The 27,705-nt window shown below is 42.9% G+C and overlaps 1 protein-coding gene across 1 annotated transcript; it reads right to left on the bottom strand.

Annotated features, from left to right (window-relative positions):
- Nucleotides 1-326: 326 nt before the first annotated feature.
- Nucleotides 327-26,725, bottom strand: SDHC (succinate dehydrogenase complex subunit C). Its single transcript, XM_030187333.1, has 6 exons — nucleotides 26,578-26,725; nucleotides 22,687-22,743; nucleotides 20,225-20,326; nucleotides 16,065-16,126; nucleotides 3,192-3,355; nucleotides 327-780 (listed from the first exon to the last, which is right to left on the bottom strand). Exons 1-6 carry the CDS (start codon nucleotides 26,595-26,597, stop codon nucleotides 676-678), a joined length of 510 nt encoding a protein of 169 aa, XP_030043193.1. The 5' UTR covers nucleotides 26,598-26,725; the 3' UTR covers nucleotides 327-675.
- Nucleotides 26,726-27,705: the final 980 nt, after the last annotated feature.

Genomic DNA, 27,705 nt, shown 5'->3' with positions numbered 1-27,705 from the left:
ATGACCAGGTAAAGTCGTCCAAGTGTTCTTCAGGGATGTCCTTGTTTCTTTCGATTATGGGTCGAGGACGTCCTAGTGTTAGGCACACCCAAGTCCCACCTTTGCTACGCCTCCGACATGCCCCCTTGAACTTTGGCTGTCCCTGCGACGGAAAGCAGTTGGGGACGTCCAAAATCGGCTTTCGATTATACCGATTTGGATGACCCTGTGAGAAGGCCGTCCATCTTCCGATTTGTGTCAAAAGATGGGCGTCCTTCTCTTTCGAAAATAAGCCCGATAGTCTCTTAAATTCCCACAACCATGCCAAGGCAGAAAAAAAAATACTCCATGATTAGAACTCTCTTTAATGGACAAAATTACGGTTCCTCAGTATTTGCTACAGAGTTGAAGCCCGATGAGTATGATTTTAAGCATGGCTGTCCTGAATGACTCTTTGCTGTGGCTTAGCTCATTTATGGAAGAGCAGCTAAATGAGGCTATACTTCACATAACCTCCTCTACAAAAATCATAAGCACCTCCCAAGAACAAAAGATTTGATTACTTGCAAGGTCTCCCTACTATTCCATCCCCAACAAGGAAACTTCTCCCACTGTTGCTGGAAATAGATTTAATTACTGGATGTGGTTCATATGAGTACAATCCTTTGGTGTGAGGGAAGCACTAGGGCAGGCCTGTTACATAGCAGTGATAGCAGCAGTGGAGAGAACAGTCAAAGCCAGGACAATATACGCTGACTGGTACACCTGAGGAATCTTAAAGCCTTTGCCAAGGTCCCAAGCCTACAAAGAGACAAGAAAAAAAAGCTGAGTGAATGAAAGCTGGCCTCAACAAGCACAACAGACCCCATAAATATATATAGCTAAATGTTTACTGTGTGTTTGGTAACTTTTATGTACATCTATTAACGCAATCCAAATGAGAACAATAAATTCATCCATTTCTATTACCAGGCTCTTAAAAAACATTTCTCCAGGTAAAACAGTGTTTTACATACCGATAAAGGCGTATATAAAACTGCACATCCTGCTACATATTTGTTTAGACTTAGTAATTGCTCAATCAAAAATGTTCTTGGTAATGTACAATTATGTGGGCAAACTTATTTACCCAGACTATTCTTGGTGGACAGGTGTGGGAGGTTATTAGTGTTTATGTAGGTTAGTTTAATTAGTTTTGGAAAAGTGGTCAAGCAAAACAAACTACCAAGGTGTATATACTAACCCGGTAATGGCGAACCTATGGCACGCGTGCCAGAGAGGGCACGCGGAGCCCTCTCTGTTGGCACGCGCGCCGCCGGTCGCCTCACCCGAGACTTTCAGCCCTCCCACCCACCCGGCGTCAAGCATTCCTCCCTGCCTCCCACCCGGCACCAGCCCGCCATCCCTCCCTCCCTCCGAACCCGAAGAAATTTGTCTTCCCCTTGTCCGAATAGGCGGCGTCAGCATCAGCAGTAGCAGCGAAAACAGGAAATGAGGGCGGGACCAGAGAGCTTGAGAGACGGAAGGCTGAAGACGCGCCGAACCAGCAGCACGCTTTTCGCTGCTACTGCTGATGCTGACGCCGCCTACTCGGACAAGGGAAGACTTTTAAATTTCTTCGGGTTTGGAGGGAGGGATGGCGGGCTGGTGCTGGGTGGGAGGGAGGGAGGAATGCTTGACGCCGGGAGGGAGGGAGGAAGGAATGCTTGACGCCGGGTGGGTGGGAGGGCTGAAAGTCTCGGGTGAGGCGACTGGCGGCGCGCGTGCCAACAGAGAGGGCTCCGCATGCCATAGGTTCGCCATCACCGGGTTAGTATATACACCTTGGTAGTTTGTTTTGCTTGACCACTTTTCCAAAACTAATTAAACTAACCTACATAAACACTAATAACCTCCCACACCTGTCCACCAAGAATAGTCTGGGTAAATAAGCTCGTGCTGAGCTGGCAGGAAATACCAGTGCTTTTGCTTAGTCATTCTGAAAGAAGCGCTGCTGCCAGTCTGAACACTCGGCCTCTAATCCAAGGTTCCTCAAGGCTAGCCCCCCTGAATCATTGCTACTACTTTAAAAATTTATTGACCACCAAGATCTTCATGCTTAATGAATACAAATATTAGATATTTCAGGTTATTAGTCTAATGGAATTAAAGAATGGTACTTTCCAAATTATGGGACCACAACTTTGGAACTCTTTACCCGACAAACTTCATAAATTTGATCAACTTTTAACAAATACATTTTTAAATGTTGTCAAAAAACTTGCATTTACTGATATTTAATTTATTGGCTTGCCGTGACAAAAAAAGTGGAATGTTTCATAGCATGAAAATATTAGTTGGCTTATAGCCGGCAAGTCTGGTCATCAATGCTGAGTATGTTTGCTAATAGGCATATTATGCTATTTGATTGTGCTGCGTTTTTGATACGCACTTTCCTGACTGGTATGTGGCTGCCAAATTTTAAATGTATTGTATGTTATAGGGCTGCTGTTATCCACCTAGAATTGTAGGTAGAATAGAATACAAGCGCTTTAAATAAAGGAAATCATCCCTCCCTCTTTGTGGTATGGCTGCATACTCCCACCTGTTTCTGCTGGAACAAATACTGTAGAGTTCATCTGAGTTCTTGGGGTGAGGAAACAACTTTCCATCCAATTATTTAAACCCCTTTCAGGGGAATGAGGAAAACAGCGGTGAACCAGGGAGTGAAAGGGAAGGGAGACAAAACTTAGACTCCTCTGAGTATCATCCCTGTTCCAGGTCAATTCACTTGCTTTATGCCCCCCACCCCTACCCCATTTTTTTAAATGGAGCTTAAAACCTCAATTGAAGTATCCCTCTGTTCAACTGACATCCAGTTCCAACTGGGTCAGGAGCTGCCTCAGTGCAGGCCAGAAATTAAATGTGTGCTCATCATCATCTGCTGGAGACAGAGAAATATTGAACATTCTAAGGCTGCCCAGTGTCCCTAAAGGGCAAATCATGCAGAACTAGTTTGTTTCTATCTGCTGGTCAACAGACATAACCACATTTTCTAGATTGGTAGAGATGCTAAGGAAAAATAATTACAGAGAGAAAAGCTGGTTCTGTGTCACTGAAAGAAGCAGCATTTGTAAAATGTAGATGTATGCGTGTGTGTGAGAGAGAGAGATTGTATTAGCATTTCAAGATTTCGGGAATTTCAGCTTTACCGTGTAGCCTTAAGTACTCACAAGATGTCGGACACCGTTCCAGGTGTGGTACATGAGAGGGAATGCCAGCATGAACTTTGCTGAACAAATCAGAGCTGGCCCCAGGTTAAGGGACTTGACTAGATCCAGGTAAGAGGCATAGTCCCCTGGGAGGACCAAGGCAGCCAAACCAAAAAGAGAAACACCTGAAGAGAAGAAAGTAAGTGTCACCCATATGAATTAGACATATGATTGAGTATTTTTGGGAAAGAATCACTAGCATGAGGATTCTCTCCACATATGCTACTGACTTTTAGTTAAAGGGAAAAACAAAATCAGAGTGCAAGATCAGAAGCGAGTTTGTTCCCTGGCACGGACTGGCTGGGGTGCATGAACCTAGGAATGCTAGCGAGTTATCGCTCACAGGCTCTGGGATGGATAGGGGTATTGAGTCGTATTGATACAAGATGGCCAACCTGCTTAGTGACTCTGAGAAAACACCATCCTGCTCACTGCAGCACTCATCTACACCTAAGGGAAAGCAGAAAATACCAGAAGCTGAGTATAGCAACACTTAGAAAATGGGGATGGGATTTGATATAATGCCTTTCTGTGGTCACAATCAAAGTGGTTTATGTATTATACACGGGTACTTATTTTGTGCCTGGGCAATGGAGGTTTAAGTGACTTGCCCAGGGTCACAAGGAGCTGCAGTGGGAATAAAACCCAGTTCCTGACGATCTCGGCTCACTGCACTAAACGTTAGGCTTCCTATGCTAACATGCTGGCAGTAGAATTTCAACCTGATCTATGGGGCACCTGGAGATAAAATTACTTACCTGTAACAGGTGTTCTCTGTGAACAGCAGGTATTTACTCTCATATGTGGGTGATATCATCCACAGAGCCCAGTGCAGACACTGTCTGCCAAGAATACTGTCACATTAAATCTTTGAGGCAGTTCCCCCATTGTGCATGTGTGCCCCCCCCCCCCCCCCACCCCCCACACACACACACTCAAGCGTGGGACCTAAAACTAAGAAGACAACTCCAAGGGGAAGAGGGAGGGATGTGAGTGGAGGAGTGGCCTAGTGATTAGGGTGGTGGACTCTGGTCCTGGGGAACTGAGGAACCAACTGAGTTCAATTCCCACTTCAGGTACAGCTCCTTGTGACTCTGGGCAAGTCACTTAACCCTCCATTGCCCCAGGTACTAATAAGTACCTGTATATGTAAGCCGCATTGAGCCTGCCATGAGTGGGAAAGCGCGGGGTACAAATGTAAATAAAATAAAAATATACCTGCTGTCCTCGGAGAACATCTGCTATAGGTAAGTATCTTGGCTTTCTCCAAGGACAAGCAAGCATAATATTCTCACATATGGGACTCACTAGCTATCAGGCTCACAACAAAGATCAGTTTTATAACTAAGCAGATAGTGAGCCTGGTGGAAAAAATGGCCAAAGGGCAATATCCCTTCTGGATACAGACTATAAAATCTTCACCAAAACATTAGCAATGCGGTTGCAAATCTACATGGGCCAGTTTGTGCGAGATGATGAAGCGGGGTTCAGAGAGGGACGCCAAACTTTTGATAACATCTGCAAAGTCCTCTATCTGATATGGTCAGCCACTGAGAGAGAGAGAGAGAGAGAGAGAAAGATAGATAGATGCAGAAAAAGCATTCAACAGGGTTTCCTGGTATTTTTTGCTGGGCACCCTGTCAAAGAAAGGCATCCAAGGTCATTATCTAGGATGGATCCATTCAATCTATAATAAACCGCTAGCTTGTCTGCAGGTTAATGGGGGGGGTATACAGATGATTTTGAATTTGAACATAGCACCCACCAAGGGTGTGCTCTCTTGCCCCTTTTGTTTGCCATAGCAATGGAGCAGTTAGCTCAACAGATTCGGCACCATAGGCTCATACAGGGCATTCGTGCCAGCCCTGTTTAAACTATTAATAAACTATTGCTGACCCTTACGAATCCAAGCAAAACCCTTTCCAGTGTGCTATCTGTACTGGCTAGCTATGGTAAGGTGTCAGGCTTTAAGATTAATACCAACAAGTCTGAAATTCTAAATATATCAGTAGGCAAGTCAGAGAGCACCTGGTTGCATGCCAATTTGCCATTTAGTTGGGCCACTATGGCGATAAAATATCTTAGGGTAAATATAACAGCAAATAGAACCTTGTATGAAGCCAACTATCCCTCGCTACTTAGGACTATATGGACTGATCTAGAGAGACGGGAGAATATACATGTATCTTGTTGGGATGGATACAGGGGGTAAAGATGATGGTTCTTCCATGTCTGCATTATCTGTTTATGGCGCTTCCTATTCAGCTTCCCGAAAAAAAATTTCTGCATTCTTAATAAAAAGACATAAGCCTCCTTGGGTACAATGATCGGTTCTCTATCAGCCCAAGGGGATGGGGGGTATGGCAGTCCCACACTTAGCGGATCAGCTTAAATCCTTTTTGGGCTGGCATAAAAATGGCCATAAACGTTGGGAAAGGGTGGAGTGGGCTCCTTATTCTTCTGATATCTATACCCAGCTCCCATGGCTTACCGGGGGAGGGGGGAGATCTGAACCATGATTAAAATAGCCAACCCATACTTGCAAGTCACTATAGAAGCTTGGCCACAGGCTTGGGAGCATCTCCTGAAGGGTTGCCAATATTTTAGAGATTCACCCTTCCCGGTGGCGCAGGGGTTTCACAAGGGTGCCCAGGACCCATGTTACCGAGCCTGGGCGAATCAGGGCCTAATGCATTTGGGCCAAATGGTGGAGGCTGGGAAGATAATGCCCTAGCTGAAGAATTTGGCCTAAGTCCCCGAAACCTTTTCTACTATAGGCAGGTATCTGACTTCCTTAGCAAGCGTGCCCTATCAAAGTTGATGCAAGAGGAGACTCTACTAGAGGTAGTGCTTAATAAGAGTAGTGGGCAAGGGTGTGTGTCTTGATTTCATTAACCACTGTTACAGCAGAACACCCCTCCCATTAAGTATATAGCCATTTGGGAGGGACTATTGGAGATCACCTATACAATCAAAGAATGGGAGGGGATATTCAAACGCCTCCTTAAGCTGTCTATAGTGAGTCATTTAGTAGAGAATGGCTATAAAATGCTATACCATTGGTATCTCACTCCAGTTCGTCTTCATAAAATCTATCCAGCAGTCTCTGAAGGCTTGTGGTGATATAGAAACATTTGTACAAATTTTGTGGCTCTGTCTGGGACTAATAAAATATTGGGACATGGTCTTTGGACTGATCTCAGAAGTCCTGAGGTTGCCCATACCAAAATCTATGGGCTGTGCACTGCTTCATATTAAACCAAAGGAGCTTCAAGGAAAATTCGCTCGTGGCTTTACATATTGAGACTGCTGCCCGCTTATTGTTGGCAGCAGCGTGGAAGCAGCTTTTTCTCCCATCTAGATCACAGGTGCTTGCTAAAGTGGACTACATGTGTCAGATGTCGCGTCTTACAGCGCTGAGATGAAATAGGATGCAGTTGTTCATTCACTCCTGGGACATCTATGTTAAGTGGCAAGATCAGAGACATTCTTGAGCAATAAAACACCTGAATGGTTATAGTGAATTGTTATGGGGGTTGGGGGGGGGGAGATCAAGGGAGAGGGGGCAGCCTTACTGGTATGTTTAGAATTTTACCTACGTGTTGAGGTATGAATTGTAATGATATAAAAGGCAGTTAGTATTGTTTATGCAAAAATTTAATAGAGAGAGATTTTTTAAAAAAGGGCCAGGGGGCAGAGTTGGCTTTCAAGTACTAAAAAGATTCTGCAGGACTGCTTGTCCAAACCGGCTATCCTGCCTAGAATGTTGCTCCAGACAGTAGTGGGCAGTGAAGGTGTGCATAGAAGTCCAAACTGACGCCTTGCAAATGTCTTCAATGGAGGCAGAGCAGAAATGGGCTCCTGAAACCGCCATGGCTCTTACATTGTGAGCAGTGACCCCACCATGAAGGTCAGCCCAGCCCAAGTATACGTGTAGGAGATACAGTCACTCAGCCAAGTTGAGACTGTACTTTTGGTGATGGGAATCTCCAATCTGTTACGGTTGAAGGACACAGAAAGCTGGGAGGACTTCCTATGAGGCTTTGTGAGCACACTTACAGTCTACCTTAGACTGCAGAGCTGCTTCTCCAGGATTATGGTGTGGCTTAAGGAAGAAGACAAGTAGTACAATGGACTAAGATAGAACTCTGATACCACTTTATGAAGGAACTTGGGGTGGGTTCAGAGGACAACCCTGTCGTGGTAGAACCTGGTGTATGGTAGGTCTGCAACAAGGGCTTGAAACTCGCTAACTCTTCTGGCATAAGTAAGAGCTATTAAGAACACTATTTTATATGTGAGAAATTTTAGAGAACAGGAATGAAGAGGATAAAATGGAAGTTTCACAAGAGCTGTTAGGATGACATTGATGCCCTACACCACCGGAGATGGTTTGATAGGAGGTTTAGATTCAAGAAACAAACCTTTCATGAACTTAACTATTAAGGGATGAACTGAAACTGGCTTTATTATCAACCTTAGAATGAAAAGCACTAATGTCACGCAAATGTACTCTGACTGAGTTAGTTTTGAGGCCAGAATCTGAAAGGTGGAGGAGGTACTCCATAAGGGTAGGTAGAGAGCTCATAGTAGGATTGAATGCTCTGCCTGCACACCAGAGAGAAATTTTTTTCCAATTTAAATGGTAACATTTTCAGGTAGATGGTTTCCTAGAGGCTGCATCAGGAAGGTTTAAGGAACATAAAATCTATGTTGTCAGGAATCAAGCTGTCAGGGCTAGAGAGCAAGGGTCTAGACGAAAGAGGCACCCTTCATTCTGCATTATTAGGGTTGGAAAAGGATCTAACTTCAATGGTTCCCTGGACAATAACTCTAGAAGACGGAACTAGAATTGATGTGGTAAGCAGGGAGCTATTACAATCATAGTCCCCTGGTCTCAATGCAGTTTGAGAAGAGTTTCCCCTATGAGAAGTAGTGGGGGGGAAACCATATAGAAGGTCCATTCTACAGTGGAGCAAGAAAGCATCTGGGGCTGTATGGTTGGGAGCATATATTCGGGAACAAAAGCTGGGAAGCTTGTTCTGAGGAAAAGTTAAGAGGTCTATTGCTGGGATGCACAGGAATTTCTATGCTGCTATTATCTAACAAGTCTCTTCATACATTTTAAAATCTGAATTATAGTTCTGCTGTCAGTGTCTTTTTAACTTAATCAGCTACTAAGAGGTAGTATGTTCCTTGTTTTTTGTTTGAGTTCACATGGTGCGCCCTTAAACAAATATGCAAAATATATAAAATAAAAAATAATAAAAAAAAAAAAAAAAGGTCTATCGCTGGGGTCCCCCACTGCTGGAATATTTGACAAAGTGCTGTGAAATCATTCATGAAGTTGAAGGGCTCTGTCTGCTATAGCATGCTGTTTGCTGGCTAGGTAAACAGCTCCTTTAGAGATGTTTCAAGATGCTGCCGAAGTCCATATTTAGATTCCTTGTCGACAGATGTGGTAAGAACCAGTTCCTCCCTGTTTGTTCAGGTAATACATTGCTACCTGGTTGTCCGTGCAAACAAGTATTATCTGACCAAGGATACGGTCCTGGAAGGTTTTGAAAGAGTTCCAAACAGGAGATTGAAATGATGTTTCTCTCATAAGGACCAAAAAACCTGTCATGGAGGCATTTGTGGTGAGGACCTTGTGATGTGGGAAGGGGCTGGAATGGAAGACCTCGGGTGAGATTCTAGGACACAATCCACCACTGTAGAGAGCGACATAGCTGTGGAGTGATTCGAATACAAGCTATTAGTAATCCCATGACTTGGGACCACAGAGAGGAGATTATCCACTGAGGAATTTGGAAGTGAAGATGAGCCAATGGTGTTACATGGACTGTTGCTGCCATGACTGAGTAGGCGGAGCATCTGACGAGCAAATACTTGGATGGATTTGAACATCTGAGTGGCAAGATGTATGTTGTTTGCCCTAGGTTGAGGGAGGAAGGATCGTCCCTGAGAGCCCGCATGAACTCTAAGATCTGAACCGGTTGAAGATGTGATTTGGGGTAACTGATCACAAATCCGAGGAGTTCTAGAAGACTTATAGTAACATAGTAAGTGACGGCAGAAAAAGACCTGTACGGTCCATCCAGTCTGCCCAACAAGATAAACTCATTTGTGCTACTTTATATGTATACCTGACCTTGATTTGTATCTGCCATTTTCATGGCACAGCAGACTGAATGGAAGTGTTCTATAGAGTTACAGATGGCCCCTAAAGTTAGGGCCAAAACCAAATCTCTAAGAGCAGCCTTCATGAAAGGCCACTCCACATAAATTGAAGGTCTTTTTGTCACGAGTCACTAATAGAATAAAGTTTTGACTTGGGCCCACTGAATCAGTTTTACCATTCTCCTCACATTTTCACTAGCCACCAGCTACATTGCCAAGGACAAACTTTAAACTGATCCTCATGGGTAATCATTCCAATAAGGCACCTTTCTTTCTAGAGGAAAAAACAAACAAACTACATGTATCTGTTTCTGTCTCCGTCTTGCTGCTAAAAAGGTTCCCATGCCCATGAGGGTGTTTTAATAATGCCTCTGCTTTGTCTCAAGGTTCTATTGAAAAGTGTAAGCAAGCAGCATTACTCACACCCTTTACCCTGTAATACTAAATGTTGAATGTGTATGAACAAATCTAGTATCTGAGACTCATTCTTTTATGCTAACAGCTAGCCATGTCGAATCTGCTAGTTTTGGAGTAGAAATGCCTAAAGGACCATAAAAGCAAAGAAGAAACCTCTGCAGTAATTACACAGCCTGCAGACACTGTGCAAGAGCAGGACTAAAAGATACTCATTTCACATTTTCTTCATCCTGGCGGAGTTCCAAGTCTGCCATCTGACCCTAGCATGGCCTTCAAATTCCCAATAGCTTTTATGTGCTCTCCATGCCGCAGGCTCATACTTAAATTGCTGGCTTTCTATGCAACATAATCAGCCCACAGCCCGTTACTGCTTGCAGAATGAACACAAGCCTAGCAACAGAAGGGAGCAGGACCCCTCACACCAAATGTTAAATACCAAAACTAACGGAAGAAGGGATTGAGGCATCATCCCCTGCCATTATGTTCTGTTTAAGGTCAGAGTTGAGGAAGAAGCAAGGGCCGAGACAAGGCAACAGAAAGGGTAAAAAGGAAAAAGAAGTGAGATAATCCGAGGAATAAAGCAAAGGAGAAAGTCACCAGCCTCCAAGATCACATGCTGCCAGGAGTGAAAAAGGTGGAAGAGTCAGTAGACTTAGCAAGAGAAAAGATGCAATAGAAGGGCCTGGGAATATTCCATGAAAATGCCAGCTCCTGCGGACATTCCTATCTAAAATGGCTGAATAGGACAAAGTCTGCCAGAACTTTTCCCTTTTCAGCACACAGGAAGATAAAACTGTAAATGTGAAATTAATCTAGACCAGGGGTACATGGAGGGCCACATGAATGTCAGCACTATCCCTAAAGGGCTGCACACACAATTCTATGTGGAAGGAGGGGAAGAGAGGAGAGGAAATTTTATCTCCTTCCCAGTGTATTTTTTTCTAGCAAAAAAGGTGCCGGTGCTAGGCCACCCTTCAAGGGTGGGGTGATCACTGAGGGGACCCACCCCACAATAGCCAGGCCCCCTGCAACCAGTCACAGAATCTATAGCAAGGCAGAATTGGTGTGTACAGCCTGAACTCTTTCATTAAAACTTGGGGTCCATGGGTCAATTTTAGCAGACAACTGAAAAGGTGCCGGTACTCAGTACCCCCAAGAACCCCCTCAAAAAAAGCCCTGCTCCTTCCACATAAAATCCACTCCCAGCCCCATATAAAATTCTTTCACCCACATATGGTTTCCTTAATTTCTCTTCTTTCTCTATCTTCCTTCCCCAACTCTATGGTCTTTCCCCTTCCTATCTCCCCCTTTCATCCAGTTGCCACATAATCCATTTACGCAGTCCCTCTCTCTCTTCCTGCCTAACAATATATGTGCTCCCCGGTTCCCCTCTCTATCTCTCCTCTTCCCGATGCCAACATTGCCCCCTGTCTCTCTTTCCCTCACTCACCGCAAGCAGATCTCCCCCTTTTTCTTCCGGTCCCATGGGACTGAAGAAAAGTACCTGGCCCAGCTTGCTCCGTACCAATTAACTTTGGCACGGAGTAGCCTTGGCGCCACATACACAAAAGGCCCTGCTCGTCCTGCCCCCTCTGACACGTTACATACACTTTGCATACGTGTCAGTGGGTGCGCGACCAACAGGGCCTTCAATGTGCAGGAGCCTTGGCGCCACATGCACACTGAAGTTAAATCGCCAGTACTGAGCTGGGCCAGGTACTTTTTTTCAGTCCTGTGGGACTGGAAGTGAGAGGGAAGATCTGCTTGTGGGCTGCATAAAATTTGCTATCAGACTGCAGGTGGCCTGCAGGTTGCCCCCCACCCTGATCTAAACTAAAGGAAGAAAGCATCTTGTTCAATAAATAAAACACCCTAGAGAGCCAAGCAAACTCTACCATAAAGACAATGTTTCACTCAATGTGGAAACTCAAACATGTGAAACCATTCTTCCCAAGGGCTATATTTCGCAACCTGATACAATCAATGGTACTAAGCCACGCAGATTACTGCAATGGAATTTACACGGGATGCAAAGAACAAATTATAAAGAAACTTCAGACCGCCCAGAACACAGCAGCCAGGCTTATATTTGGAAAAACACGTTATGATAGTGCCAAACCACTCCGAGAAAAACTGCACTGGCTCCCAATCAAAGAACGCATTGCCTTCAAGGTCTGCACCATGGTTCATACGGAGAAGTCCCACAGACCTGCCAATCAGAAACACTACAAGATCAGCACGAACTTACCTAAATCTCCACTACCCAAGTACTAAAGGACTGAAATATAAATCAACTTATGCATCCAGCTTTTCTTACTTAAGCGCACAACTATGGAACGCACTGCCAAAAATAGTAAAAACAACATAAGACCACCTAAGTTTCCGGAAAGAACTAAAAACAAACCTGTTCAAAAAGGCATACCCCACCGACCCAACATAAAAACCCAAGACCCTGCGACACTGCAAAACCAAAGACTGTAATGGACACACCTTAACCCTCATCCCCTCTCCCTAACGTCCCCCTATATATCTACCAAACACGATCCTTCTTACCATAAATAACACCTGTATTTGTTCACACCGCAACTGGCGAATGCTGTTACGGTACCATGTAAGCCACATTGAGCCTGCAAATAGGTGGAAAAATGTGGGATACAAATGAAACAAATAAATAAATAAATGTAAGCTGATGGGTCAAACTGGTCTTTTTTTCTCTATGAGAGGGATTTATTTTGGTTCGCCCCCTCTTTATGGAAAAACACGCTTCAAAAAGCGCAAAACCCCTTCTAAGATATCTACACTGGCTTCCAATTAATGCTCGTATAACCTTCAAAATATGCACAAGTGTCCACAAAATCATCTACGTACTTTCTCCAGCTTACATGACTGATTTAATTGAGCTTCCATTAACAAACATGATAAGAACAGCAAGAGCTTATCTAACCCTTCACTATCCCAACTGTAAGGGTATAAAATACAAATCATCTTACACTGCCAGCTTTATAGGCACACAACTCTGGAACTCACTACCGAAAGACATAAAACTTACTGAAAACTACTTACAATTCAGGAAAAACCTAAAAACATATCTTTTCAAGAAGTCCTTCCCCCAGAATCTACCAAACCATACACCTCCAAATGTCACGAAATGCTAAAAAAAATGGAAAACAATGACACTAACCCTCTCCCGCAAAATGCCAATCTTACTATACTAATTTAACCCAAGCGATCATTGTACACCTATTATACACCAAACATCATCAAATCTAATTTTGTTGTAAGAGCATTTTAGCAATATGTAAGCCACATTGAACCTACCATATCGTGGGAAAATGTGGGATACAAATGCAAATAAATAAATAAATAAATGTAAGCTGATGGGTCAAACTGGTCTTTTTTTCTCTATGAGAGGGATTTATTTTGGTTCGCCCCCTCTTTATGGAAAAGCACGCTTCAAAAAGCGCAAAACCCCTTCTAAGATATCTACACTGGCTTCCAATTAATGCTCGTATAACCTTCAAAATATGCACAAGTGTCCACAAAATCATCTACGTACTTTCTCCAGCTTACATGACTGATTTAATTGAGCTTCCATTAACAAACATGATAAGAACAGCAAGAGCTTATCTAACCCTTCACTATCCCAACTGTAAGGGTATAAAATACAAATCATCTTACACTGCCAGCTTTATAGGCACACAACTCTGGAACTCACTACCGAAAGACATAAAACTCACTGAAAACTACTTACAATTCAGGAAAAACCTAAAAACATATCTTTTCAAGAAGTCCTTCCCCCAGAATCTACCAAACCATACACCTCCAAATGTCACGAAATGCTAAAAAAATGGAAAACAATGACACTAACCCTCTCCCGCAAAATGCCAATCTTACTATACTAATTTAACCCAAGCGATCATTGTACACCTATTATACACCAAACATCATCAAATCTAATTTTGTTGTAAGAGCATTTTAGCAATATGTAAGCCACATTGAACCTACCATATCGTGGGAAAATGTGGGATACAAATGCAAATAAATAAATAAATAAATAAATGTAAGCTGATGGGTCAAACTGGTCTTTTTTTCTCTATGAGAGGGATTTATTTTGGTTCGCCCCCTCTTTATGGAAAAACAAGCTTCAAAAAGCGCAAAACCCCTTCTAAGATATCTACACTGGCTTCCAATTAATGCTCGTATAACCTTCAAAATATGCACAAGTGTCCACAAAATCATCTACGTACTTTCTCCAGCTTACATGACTGATTTAATTGATCTTCCATTAAGAAACATGATAAGAACAGCAAGAGCTTATCTAACCCTTCACTATCCCAACTGTAAGGGTATAAAATACAAATCATCTTACACTGCCAGCTTTATAGGCACACAACTCTGGAACTCACTACCGAAAGACATAAAACTCACTGAAAACTACTTACAATTCAGGAAAAACCTAAAAACATATCTTTTCAAGAAGTCCTTCCCCCAGAATCTACCAAACCATACACCTCCAAATCTCACGAAATGCTAAAAAAAATGGAAAACAATGACACTAACCCTCTCCCGCAAAATGCCAATCTTACTATACTAATTTAACCCAAGCGATCATTGTACACCTATTATACACCAAACATCGTCAAATCTAATTTTGTTGTAAGAGCATTTTAGCAATATGTAAGCCACATTGAACCTACCATATCGTGGGAAAATGTGGGATACAAATGCAAATAAATAAATAAATAAATAAATCCGCTCCCGCAAGATATTTGGAACGAGCAATCCTATGCTTTGTTTAAAAGATAGGTTGAAACCTTATTTTTCTGCAAATTTTATTTAGAAACATAGAAACATGACGGCAGATAAAGGCCATATGACCCATCCTCTGTAACCCCCAATTCTTCCTGTTCCTAAGCGATCCCACATGCTTATCCCATGTCTTTTTAAATTCTGGAACAGTCCTCGACTCCACAACCTCCAACAGGAGGCCATTCCATGCCTCCACCACCCTTTCTGTGAAATAGTATTTCCTTAGATTACTCCTAAGCCTATTCCCTCTTAATTTTGTCATATGCCCCCTCATTCAGGCTGAGCAAGATTGTCTCCTGACCAGGTGACCTGCTAGGAAGAATATTGACCTTTTTTGTATTTTTATTGAGTAGGTGGGATAAGTGCACAAATTAGGGCCTTTCAAGCTGTGTTGTATTTTTCATTTCACTGACAGCCATCGTGCACACTTGAGTGAAGAAAGAACGCGTCCTTGAGTTAGTCAGACTTGAGAATGCTATAAAGGCAGAACTCCCAGCCCCTGGAGGGGGAGAGTCCCAGTTTTACACAACAACGGCACCTAGTGGCTCTGGAACATAGTCCCCTAAACCAAGGTCTGTCACTGAAATGATTAGGCTAAGTGGACTGGGAGAAGATATAAAATGAGGAAAGATCCACAGGTAGTTGTGAATGAAAGCACTATCCCCTGGATTCTATATATCACGCTGAGATTTCTGCGCGGAAATCAAAGCATATTCCATAACTTAATTAACAAGCTAATCAGCACTGATAATTGGATATTAAAATGCAATTATCAGCACTAATTGGCATTACTTACAATTTACACACAGTACTTTCTAAGCATAGTCTGCAATGTGATGCACATAAATTCTAAGTTGCATAGTTGAAAAGTGGGTGTGGTTATGAGCATTTCTAAAATCTATGCACATTGTTATAGCATCAGGATTTACACCAGGTTTGGCGTAATTGACCGTGACTGTGGAGGAGTGGCCTAGTGGTTAGGGTGGTGGACTTTGGTCCTGGGAATCTGAGGAACTCAGTTCGATTCCCACTTCAGGCACAGGCAGCTCCTTGTGACTCTGGTCAAGTCATTTAACCCTTCATTGCCCCAGGTACAAATAAGTACCTGTATACAATATGTAAGCCGCATTGAGCCTGCCATGAGTGGGAAAGCACGGGGTACAAATGTAACAAAAATAAAATAAATTTATTTGCGTGGACTGGCGCTCGGCATATTCTATTTACCTCACAGAAATTTAAGCCTATTCTCCAAGATTTAGGTGTACTTTAAAGAACACGCCTAGGTGTATTTTTTTTCCACGTGGAATTTTCACAAGCCATATTTAGAATCTAGCACTATGTATCAGATCCTAGCCCTGGTTCTGATGTAGTTGGAGGCAGTGGGGAACAGAAGGATATTGACAGATGCAAAATTTTAAAAGTACATACCTGCACTCATGGCAATGCCTGTGCCTCGATGGGTGATAGACAAGATCATGGGCAGAGACCACCTGCAACACAATGAAACATCCTATATTGGACCACTTTGGAAAATGCTATTTTGTCTCAGGTGTTAATTTACAAATGTTTGGGTATACTGAAGACCAAAATGGATTACTGGGAGACTGATCAAGATGGCGTTGAGGTCAGATGTGCTATGCTGAGCTCAGGGGATCTTTTTTCTTGAACCATAATGCCAAAGAGAAAGGGAAAAATTAGAGGAGTTTCTTCCTTACCCTCTACGATCCCTACTCTTCGTCAGCCACCGATCACAGCGTATGCAATGCCAACTGCATTTCAGGACGTTTTGAAACCAAGCCTGCCCTGAGAGGAAAAGCAGCCGCAGGGGCAGGCAGTCAGCGCTGGAGGAACACGTCTTCTGCTGGCGGGATCCCTGCCAGCCAAGGTTATTTCCTGTTGCAGCAGTGATAGCGATGGGGGGGGGGGGGGGGGGCGGCAGCTGACGATTGTGGGGGCGGCAGCGGCCCGGTTCAGTCTCTTGGCGGCCCTACACCCACTCTCCACCACCAGACCTGCCCCCAGCACTAAAACCTAAAATCTACCTGTACCCACAGGAGTTGACGCTATTACTTACTCATTGGCAGCCCTCTGTTTCCTCTCAACCAAACCCCCAACAGTTTCCCATGGTTTTTTAGATGGTTTTCATTATTCAACCAATGAGTGTTCCAAGCCTCAGTCTGGTGCTCCAATTGCCTCTCTCGGTACATTCCAAGCCTCATTCTGGAGTCAGCAGAAATTTCTGACTACACTCCTACAGGAATCCCATGGCAACTTCTTCCATCCCCATGGGAATCCCAGGGAGGAATGGAGGAGACCTATCAAACCTAAGCCCATCCTTCCCCCCCACAACACAAGGTCCGGAGGTCACCCCCAAAATGCAAAAAACCCTGAAGGTCCATTGGGACCACTAGCTTCTCCCCCACTCATCAACATGAACTAAAATGCCCTGGTGTTCCAGTGGACCGCTATCCCCCCTCCACGCGGCCTACCTCGTTGTAGTAGTTGAAGAGAGGGAGGGACTAGCACTCCTTTCCTCCTCCGGGCGCCTGCTCAAATTAGCGGCACCCTGCCCTGCCAACTACTACGAGGCAGGCCGTGGGCGAGGTGGGGGGCATCAGGAGTTGGAGTAACGGTCCACTGGATCACCAGGGCATTTTAGTTCATGTTGGCAGGTGGGAAGGGGTGAAGCTAGCGGTCCCACAGGACCACATGTTTTTGTGAGTTTGGGGGGGGGGGGGGTTTGGGGGGGGGCTGTCAAACAATTTCTGTGGTAAGATTGTGCCTTAGGCGCATGCCCAGGCACAATCCTCCGGCAGAAGTACCCCTATGATCAAAGCTAATAGTGTGCTTAAATTTGCATGCTATTAGCTCTGATCATAGGAGCGTTAAAGCCCCGAGCTGTTTGGAACAGTGCGGGGCTTCTGATCATCGGTCTGTCACTGAGAGATGCCAATGCTGCCATTTGTATGACCCTCCCCAACTTTCCTATCTGAATTGTAGTTCTGCCCTATTCCCCAACACTCTCTCTCTTTTTCTCCTTTTAAGTCTGTAAACCACCTAGAAAGCACGTCCATAGAGTGGGATAGAAAGTGTAAATAAACTTGAAAAACGCATTCCAGGATCTCATTTGACATGTGGTAAATAGCAATGGGATGGAGTATCACTTGCATATTTTCCCAGTAAAATCCCTGAATGGAATCTTGGACAACAAATGAGTCTCTCTCAGAGAAGTCTAGCAGAATTAAGGCTGTGTCTACTTTCATATTTTCTTTACTGTTCTTCAGAAAGGCAGCTTGAGCTGCAGCTGTGTAGTGATGAATAGAAGATCATCAATCTGATTGCAAAGTATGCCAATGAAATTCAACAGACTCTTCTCTAGTGAATATTGTTGCATGATCTGTGTGGCCCCGTTGCTTGAATGAGATTTCATCACCTTTTTCCAAGTCGAAGCATAGTGGAACTTGAAGTACATAACGGTGGAGACCTCCTTTGCCTGGACAGTTCTGGCACCGATGAATCATACAGTCTTGTGATCCTATATCACATACAACTAAAAGATATCAGCAATTTGTAGTCTAACTTCGCTTCACTAATGGCTGACAACCGTAATTTGACATTTTGGTGAATCTGCCAAACACACGCTGAATGATCTCCTTTAGCACGAACAGTAATGCACCAAGGTAGTCGCAATTCACAGAATTTAGAAATTCCAGTCGTGTACAGTCCATTCGTCTTCTGTTTAAATATTTCATATAGTTCATGAAGATTCACTAGGAGCAGTCTTTTCTGCTTACGGATACGCTCATCATCGTTCTTCAGAGGCCGTCTTTCTTTCCAGGGCAGATTCAGGAAATATCATCAACCCCATAAAATCTGGCCACTTTAGAGAACACAGATGACAGTTTTTTACCTTTATTGAATTCGGGCTCAGCAATGAAACCAGTAGTTTTCAGTAACTTGAGAGCTTTCTTAAACATATGTTTCAAAATTCAATTCTCCAGCAGTTTGCTCTATTGTCCAGTTTGAAGGTACCATTGTCAGTACCCGAATCTTCTTGTTTTTAGAGGACTTGGCAACTCTATCCTTCATGTTTTTAATTATTTCATCCGCATCAGAACATTTTGTTCAGTTTCGTACCAACTCTGGTAGATCCTCTGTTTCAACTTCCAGTGTGTGAGCAAATTTTGTCTTCAGTTTCTTTTGTTGGCCCAAGTTTTCTTTTTTCGTAGCCAACACAATCTCTTCTGCTTACTTTTCCAGGTTTCATTGGACTGCACCCAACAGCAGTTAGACTCACGTTAATGTCAGTCTCTTCAAATTTACTCAAAGGTTCTTTTTCGTATTCTGATACAGCACCTGAAGAACTTGCTGCAGAAGCTGATGTTAAACATTTGGGACAATGTTTCTGGCCAGGTTTAATTTTTTGGTGCTATCTTCTGCTGTAAGAAATTTTCCTAGCAAGATCCATGGATACTGCCCTCAGAGCACCCTTTAGTGCAGTAGCCGGCCAAACTGTGCCGACCCCCCCCCCCCCCCTCAAAAAACTGTTGAAAATAGAGTCTGAAATGTTTTCAATTTTACATGTTATATACCGGTCTCTATTCTGGTAGATTATTATCAATTTCTGAAATGGTGAGGTGGAGACCACTGGTTGACTTGATATGGCTCGATAGTCTCTAATCCTTTATTCACTATAAGATTATTAAATACGTACCAGTCAATATTTAGCTGGTAATGGTGAGAAATTTTTTTTTTTTTGAAATGCTGACTGCTGACCACATGGGCAGAATTAGGCCCCAATATTCAGTGCTGGGCCATGTCCGACCACCGGCATTCAATATACAGGGCAGACTGGACAGGCGGAAGTCACAGGGATTTAGGTGGGTCCTGGCTGATATTCAGCTGGGCACCTACATAAAGTTATGAGGCAGGTTCAATTCCCCCCCGCCACCCCCACCAAGAAGATTATTGCCATCTGCCATTCTGACCCCAGAAGAGCATCAATCCTGAATCTGATCCACTCCAGACCCCTTCCCTCCAGGCCTATCTGTACACTCCCTAGTGGTCTATTTGACAAAGGACAGGAGTAATGCCCACTCGCTTCTGCCCATTGTGGCTGCCATGATCTCTAGCAGTATTCTTGTGATAGGCCGGTTTGGGGGGGGGGGGAGAGCACATGGACCAACATCAGCTGCAGCCTGGAAGTTATGCGAGTGCCAGATGATATTCAGAGCCAGTACTCGCATAGCTAACCAGGCAAAGTTAGGACTGCTATTTACATGGTCCTAAATGCCCGGTTAGCTACACAGACACCAGCACTCGTGAAGTCGGGGAGGAGCCAGGAGTTATGTATCGCCTCTCTCCTGCCCACTTTAAAAATGTCTGGTTAGTGCCAATATTCAGCAGCACTGTCTAGTTAAGTGCCAGTAAATTATCAGGGGCCAGCCTGCTGAGTATGATTTAAATAGGCAGGAGCCTCTCCTGACCACTTATCACTTTAAATATTGGGCCGATAGAGTATTACAAATGAGATATCTAACAGAAAAGATTGCTACAGATCTAATATGATAAGAGAATGAACACCTTACCTGTAGATGGTAACGTGAGGAGAGACAGGACGGTTCAGCTTGGTATTTTTGTCCCAAAATTGCTCCATTTCTTCTTTTGCTGTTGTGCCCATGGGAACAACACTGGGATAAAGCAATAAGACACTTAAACTATGGTTAAGTGTGCACTGCTTCCACTTATAGCTGTAATAATAGTCAAATAAAACAAAAAGTTTGTAGAGCCCTGTGGTTACTGCAATAGTGGCCCCATTTGGCCAACTGACAGTGCTGACAGTGTGCCCATCCAGACCTTGAGTCTGCTAAGGGCTTCCTGGCTAGAGACCACTGAGAACGCAATGCATAAATATTTTAAAATAGAAAGTCTAAATTAGTAAACTGACTAAATAGCTTAAGGTAGAGCACACAGTGGATCATGTGGCAGAAGCCCATAAGAGACCTGAAGGAGTCAGTTCCAATTACACCAATTTCAGTTTAGCTGGAAGCCCAAAGCAACTGTCATAACAGTAATTACAAGAGCCTGCATATCTTTATACCTGAATTTGCCAGATAGCTAATTTAGTACAAATAGGCTGTCAGTCTAGTTTAACTTTCATCGCGTTTAGTAAAGCATATGCGACAGCTTGCTTTCCTTAGAAATACAGGACTATGCACCCAAAAAGCAAGAAGCCAGAAGATGGAGAGCCAGAATTGCCTCCGTTCTTCTCCAATGCCCAACCTACTAGCCAGTAACCTTAATGCAGAGAAGGCAAACTTCTCTTCAACTGATAGTTTCAAGTCCAAATTCACTATTTTCAAAACTACTGAAGTATAAATTGGCAGAAAGGAGTCATGCCTGCTCTCAATCTTTAAAACAGTGGCTCCCAAATCTGCCCTGGGGAAACCCCAGTCAGTCAGGTTATCAGGATATCTGCAATGAATAAATAAAACTAAATTGGGGGGGGAAAAAAACAAATTCCTAGTCCTTACTGATCCATTCCATTCATATCTTGCCAAATAATTCGTTATAGATCAATGTAAGTTCCCACTAGAACAGAACATGAAAATTCTAGGTATTACAATCGATCGACACCTTTCAGAAACTTAGCCCAAATCCTAGTACTATTCCAATTTGATTACTGTAATGCACTGTATGAAGGATGCAAGGACAGGGTCATAAAGAAACTGCAAACTGCCCAAAGCACTGCCACAACACTTGCATGTAACGTCTCACGATTTAACAAAGCATCACCACTCTTTTATTCATTACACTGGCTTCCGATCAAAGCCAGGGTTGCCTTCAAATTATGTGTCTTTGCATTCCAAATTATCTATGATATGGCCCCTGACTATCTGCTCCCTTTGACCTCCCTAAGCGTAATTCCATCCCTGGATCCAGAGAATTCCTAATTCTTCATAATCCTAATTGTAAAAAGATTGTTTACAAAACCGTCCTCTCTGCCGACTTCTCCTATCAATGTACTAATATAGAAATGCTAAGTAGTAGTAGTAGTAGAATCTTCTTCCAAGGGCTGTTAGATCTGTACATGATTACAGTTGCTTTTGGAAATTATTACAAATATTTTTCAAAAAGTTTCCTGCAACAAGATAACGGAAGACAGGAATAACCACTTTTATGCAAAATGTTGTTTCAAACTTTATCCTGTAAAACTGCTTATAATTTGATGTTTGTTACACAATATAATCTTGTAAAATAATTCATAAACTACATTTTGTAAAGTTTCATATGGCCATATATAGAAGATTTACTCAACATTTTTCCTTTATCAGAAATTTTATAGCTATAATATGTATGTACTAAATTGTATGGATTGTAAGCCACATTGAACCTCAACTCTGTTTGGGATAATGCAGGATACAAATGTCATTATAAATAAATAAATATGAATGGAGGCAGTGTATGCAAATCTAACTCATGAATATACATTGCAGATATCTTGAACACAGGTTAAACTTGAGCCTTCAAATCATTTTTGACTAGTTTATTATTCAGTGAGTAGAGTTTCCATAAAAGTTGCCCAATATATAATAAATAGGGAGTTTCAAACTCCACCACACAGAAAAAAGTGAATAGTTGAGAAGGCAGTGTGTGATGTCTTATTTATCATGTACAGAGCAGTACATATGTAGTGCATCTTGCAAGAAGCATGGTTACAATGCCTCTTTGAATTGATTCAGTACTGCAATCTGATCAAGACTGAGGGTGGTAGCAGAGCTGGGTTTGCAACTTGATAGAAAAAAAAAATCTGTGAAATGTGGAGGTTCATTCTTATGACATACTCCCATCCACTTGTGAAAAAGTGTGCCCATTATGCCCTTCTCTGGCACAAAAAAATAAAAAGACAAAAATGGGAATGTAAATGGTGCTGAGGATTTTAAGTGTTTCTATCTGCCCACCCATGACAGTGGCAGACAAAAGTAAGAGATTTCAACTGTTTTTTACCATGCCAACCTTGGGGAAGAACAAGGGGGAAAACATAACTTACTTTCTGATGTTGAAAACTGGCCGCAGCCGAGCATGAAGGCAATGCCGACTAGCATGTCTGGAAGAGAACAAAAGGAAGGTTAGGGCAGAAGTTTCTACACGTCCACACAAATCTGATTTTTAAATGAAGGGTTAGCCATTACTTCTTAATTCAGGCTACTGCATTAAGGCCCTAAAGATTTAACTCATATTTAGTGCCTGACATTTATTTTTATTTATTAGGATTTATTTATCGCCTTTTGGAAAGAATTCACTCAAGGCAGTGTACAGTAAGAACAGATCAAACAAGCAATAGGCAATTACAGCAGTAAAAATATTCAAATAACAATACAAAGTATGGCATGGTATACTACTTGCAATGACTACACAATACGTAATAGAACATTTTAATTGGTAGTGAAGGGTAAGGCAAAGTTGTAACATATAGATGAGTAAGAAAGTAGGAAGAATTAGAAAGTAAGGTGACTGATTTGAAGAAAGTTGCACATGAGGTCAGAGAGATGGTTAGGAGTGGATAAACATGTCCCGCTGCAGTATGTGCAGCCCGAGTCAATCCTTGTGTGTGTGAGTGAGAATAACAAGTTAGTTACTTCTTCCATTAAAGGCTTGGTTGAAGAGCCAAGCTTTCACCTGCTTCCTGAGGTACAGATAGTCGTGTTAAGCGGAGCCTTTCAGGCAATGCATTCCAGAGTGTGGGAGCTACTCCGGAGAAGGCTCGCTTGCAGGTATCACATCATGTAATGTCTTTTGGAGAGGGTGTAGTTAGTGAAAGTCCTTGGTCATATATAAAGTAGCATTTCTGGGGCCAATGTTAAAATCTATGGTGTGGTCTCAAATTTGGAGCTCCTGGGTGCGGAGATCCTGGACACTGGCATTTTCTTCATTCAATTCAGACACAATTCACACTTAAGTGGTTCTTACAGTTCATAAACTTGTATAACAAAGACAATCCCATGGAGAATCCAGAAACTATTTATCTAAAAAATCTTTTACCCCACACTATCTACAAATTTTCAAAAACAACATAAAATCAACAACATGTACAATAAAATCACTTGCATACACATATTACAAACATGAAATAGGAGCCATAAGAATATTGAAACTCACTGGCATGCTTCCTATTTTACTTCCATTAAATAAACCAGACTGATCAATTCCTAAGTGTCTTGTAAAAACACCATTAGCATAACCATTATAAAGGTTAATCAGCAACTAATTGTATGGGTGCTGAAGACAGACAAGGAAAGGCAGAGGGCATTATTCAAACCCCTTTCACTGAAGCATTCCCAGGGTGGAGAAAGAACAATTCATGTTTCTGGGGAAAAAAAATGACCTGCTAAGATAGCAGACAAAACTCAGATAAATTATTCATTAGACATTAATCAAAGCATTTTGATTATTGGGGGATAATAATCATACCAATCCAAAAGATAGGGGATAAAAAAATCTATACCAGCGTTATGACTATACTATAATACTAAAAACTCCAGAAATATATCAAAACCTTTACTTTTTATTATCGCCAATTGCATTATTACAAAACAGGTGACATGTCAACTAGCTGCACTCACATCCATCAACATTCATTCACCACTCGCCCTTACTGCCTAATATAACCTTCACATGTTTATCAACGTGCCCATAATTGTTATAAGCACGATATATCACGATATGTGTCACACAGGTCATCAATATTGCCTTCACAACACAAACTGGTCTTATTTGCATGCAATCCCCTTTGTGCATCGCTGGCTGTTAGTGATTCGCTAAATTTTAGCGAGGCAGACATATTTTATAGCTGCCTTTGTGCATCGGGGCCTTGGTGCAGTCCTTCTATGTACTTTTACCTGCAGGATTTGCATCAATAATCAAGGGTAGAGTCCACAAAGGCCTTGGCTTTATTGCCCCAGAAAAATTAAAAGATTAGATTGCTCCTGGTTTTTCTGTGCATTTTTCCACTGGAAAATATGCATGTAGCTTTGATTATGCAGAACTATGCACACATCTTCAATCTTTGATCTCAGCACCACCTCTTCTCTCTGCAGATGAACACCACACATATTTTACAATAACCAAAGCCCTGATATACATGGGTAAATATTACTTTCACCCATGAAAACAGCTTTTAATATTATTACAGTCTATGGGAGCAATTGTACATATGAATATATACTTTTCCCTGTGCATGTTTTGTCAAAATTTTAAACCAAAAGCACATACGAATTTCTAGTTTGAAAATTATCTCAGATAATTTATGCACTCAAGTCTACACCTTTCCATACAGCTGAATTTTCAAACTAGTGTAAACACAAACCCCTCCCCAATGCTGTGCTCTCCCACTCCAACATCTCCACTTAGTATGGATAAAGTTAGGCACACAAACCCTACCTACAAGAAAGCTTAACACAGGGGTGGGCAATCACGATCTTTGAGAGTCACAACATCATGTTTCCAAGATTGCCACAAAGAATATGCAGAGTTATTTGCATACAACAGAAGCAGTACATGTAAATCAATCTCATTCATATTCACTGTGGAAATCTTGAAACCTCAACTGGGTTGTGGCCCTTGTGGACCATGGCTGCTCACTCCTGTGGTTTAACAACTTATTAGGCAGAAATGTTCATAGAAGCTTAACAACCTGAGTAAAGAGGTAACTATAGAAATACTTTTCAAAATTTGGCTTGCTGGGTGCAGGCTCTGGGTTTCAGTGGAAATCAGATACTGTGGATGTTCCGTTGAGATATGGGCAAACAGAGGTTCTAAGTTTCAGAAGGGAGATTTCTGCCAACCTCATCAGGATGCATTATGGGATCTGCAGCACTGATTACTGGGTAGAAAACACGGACTACAAATCTCACACTGCTTTGAGATGTAACTTTACTACTACTACTTAACATTTCTAGAGCGCTACTAGGGTTACGCAGCGCTGTACAATTTAACAAAGAGAGACAATCCCTGCTCAAAGAGCTTACAATCTAATAGACAAGTGAACGGTCGGTCCGATAGGGGCAGTCAGGATTCACTGAACGGTAAGGGTTAGGTGCCGAACGCAGCATTGAAGAGGTGGGCTTTAAGCAAAGACTTGAAGACGGGCAGGGAGGGGGCTTGGCGTAAGGGCTCAGGAAGGTTGTTCCAAGCATAGGGTGAGGCGAGGCAGAATGAGCGGAGCCTGGAGTTGGCGGTGGTGGAGAAGGGTACTGAGAGGAGGGATTTATCCTGTGAACGGAGGTTACAGGCGGGAACGTAAGGGGAGATGAGGGTAGAAAGATAGTGAGGGGCAGCAGACTGAGTGCATTTGTAGGTAAGAAGGAGAAGCTTGAATTGAATGCGGTATCTGATCGGAAGACAGTGAAGTGACCTGAGGAGAGGGGTGATATGAGTATATCGGTTCTGGCGGAATATGAGACGTGCAGCAGAGTTCTGAACAGATTGAAGGGGGGATAGATGGCTAAGTGGGAGGCCGGTGAGGAGTAAGTTGCAGTAGTCCAGGCGAGAGGTAATGAGAGCGTGGACGAGAGTTCGGGTGGTGTGTTCAGAAAGGAAAGGGCGATTTTTGCTGATGTTAGACTATCCAAGAAGTCTCTCTCACGAAGCTACGTAACTTGACACCTCTATGCATGCCTAAAATAGGCTTTTAAAAAAAAAAAAAAAAAAACCCGATCAACGCTGAAGTCCTGATAAACTTGTGCCGGGGAAGGGGAGGCAGTACATAGGTAGCTGTCAGCTAGCTCAGCTGGAGGGCAATGCAGCCCACCCTCGGTGTCTATGATCTCCCTCCCCCTCCCCAAATATAAAATGTCTACTATCTTTCACATATACCACCCCACCTCCCTAAAGAAACACCAGACATTGCTACTACCGCCCTCTTCCCCGCTTCAAAAGTCACCTCAGCAGAACCGCCGCCATTTTTCTGCCTGCCGCGCCTAGAAATGACGTCACCGCCCAACCGCCTCTCCTTGTCCTAGGCTCGCGCTCGCTCAGGTGGTCAGAGTTGTTTGATGGCTGCTGCTGGCTTAAGGAGGTTATATGTACTCCTTAGTTTTCTCAAGTAAAGCCGCTCTACGTGCACGAGTCTAAGAAGAAGCAACCCCCACGATTAACTACAGGGCATTAAAAACTAAGACCACCCACAACAAAGGGCAACAAAGTGAGAAAAATAAGGGAGGTTCTTGTGTGAAGGCGCAGCTGCAGTGCTGAAAACGGAAACTGAAAAGTCAGACGTAAAGGGTCTCCTCAGCATGCCTCTCTTGGAGGCTTAGTGGATCATTTCTGGTTTCTTGTTAACTTGAATGAATTTTTTAGTTAGGTGCTAAGTGTAACTCACTCCCTTGGTCTTTTAATTGAATTACAGAATCAAAGAGGGTAGAATATAAAAACTTACTAGAGGAGTGGTAGCCTACAAGTGGTCATGTTGAATGGGTAGTAAGTGATTTGGATCCTGGCAGTAGAGACAGGAATTACTGTAATGGATATTACTGTGGTTTAAGCCATACAAAATTTCCCAGTGAGTGCTGAAGGGACAGGCTTTGACTCCCTGCATTTGCCTCCTGAGCCGTCCAGCCTCAGAAGTGACATGTTTTCTGGCCATGTGACTATTCTCTAAGCCAGAACTGGATCCTACTACTACTACTATTTAGCATTTCTATAGCGCTACAAGGCGTACGCAGCGCTGCACAAACATAGAAGAAAGACAGTCCCTGCTCAAAGAGCTTACAATCTAATAGACAAAAAATAAATAAAGTAAGCAAATCAAATCAATTAATGTGAATGGGAAGGAAGAGAGGAGGGTAGGTGGAGGCGATGTTTGTGCCTATGTAGGCAGGATGGAGAACAATGGAAGGGGAGGTTTCTCTCAGAATATGGTGCTAAATCAGGCTTATATTTAGAACAATTATTTGGTGCCTTGAGAATTTGATACTCAAGGCAGTTGCCTAGCCAGGCCTGTCCTGCTTAGTTACCTACAGACTTTATATCTGTGTGCCCTGCTGCTGAGCCCTCCAGCCCTAGCACTGAC

Source organism: Microcaecilia unicolor, chromosome 14 (assembly GCF_901765095.1).
Source record: "Microcaecilia unicolor chromosome 14, aMicUni1.1, whole genome shotgun sequence".
In the NCBI taxonomy this organism is placed as follows: Eukaryota; Metazoa; Chordata; class Amphibia; order Gymnophiona; family Siphonopidae; genus Microcaecilia; species Microcaecilia unicolor.
Note: the sequence above shows the minus strand (reverse complement) of the source record. Positions and strands in the feature narration are given on the sequence as shown.

Coding starts and splice junctions, on each gene's coding strand:
- SDHC (XM_030187333.1), bottom strand. CDS start 26,597: ATGGCGGCGGTTCTGCTGAG. Junction 3,356..16,064: donor AGGCATTGCCATGAGTGCAG/GTATGTACTTTT, acceptor TCTTCTCTTCAG/GTGTTTCTCTTTTTGGTTTG. Junction 781..3,191: donor GGAACGGTGTCCGACATCTT/GTGAGTACTTAA, acceptor GTCTCTTTGTAG/GCTTGGGACCTTGGCAAAGG.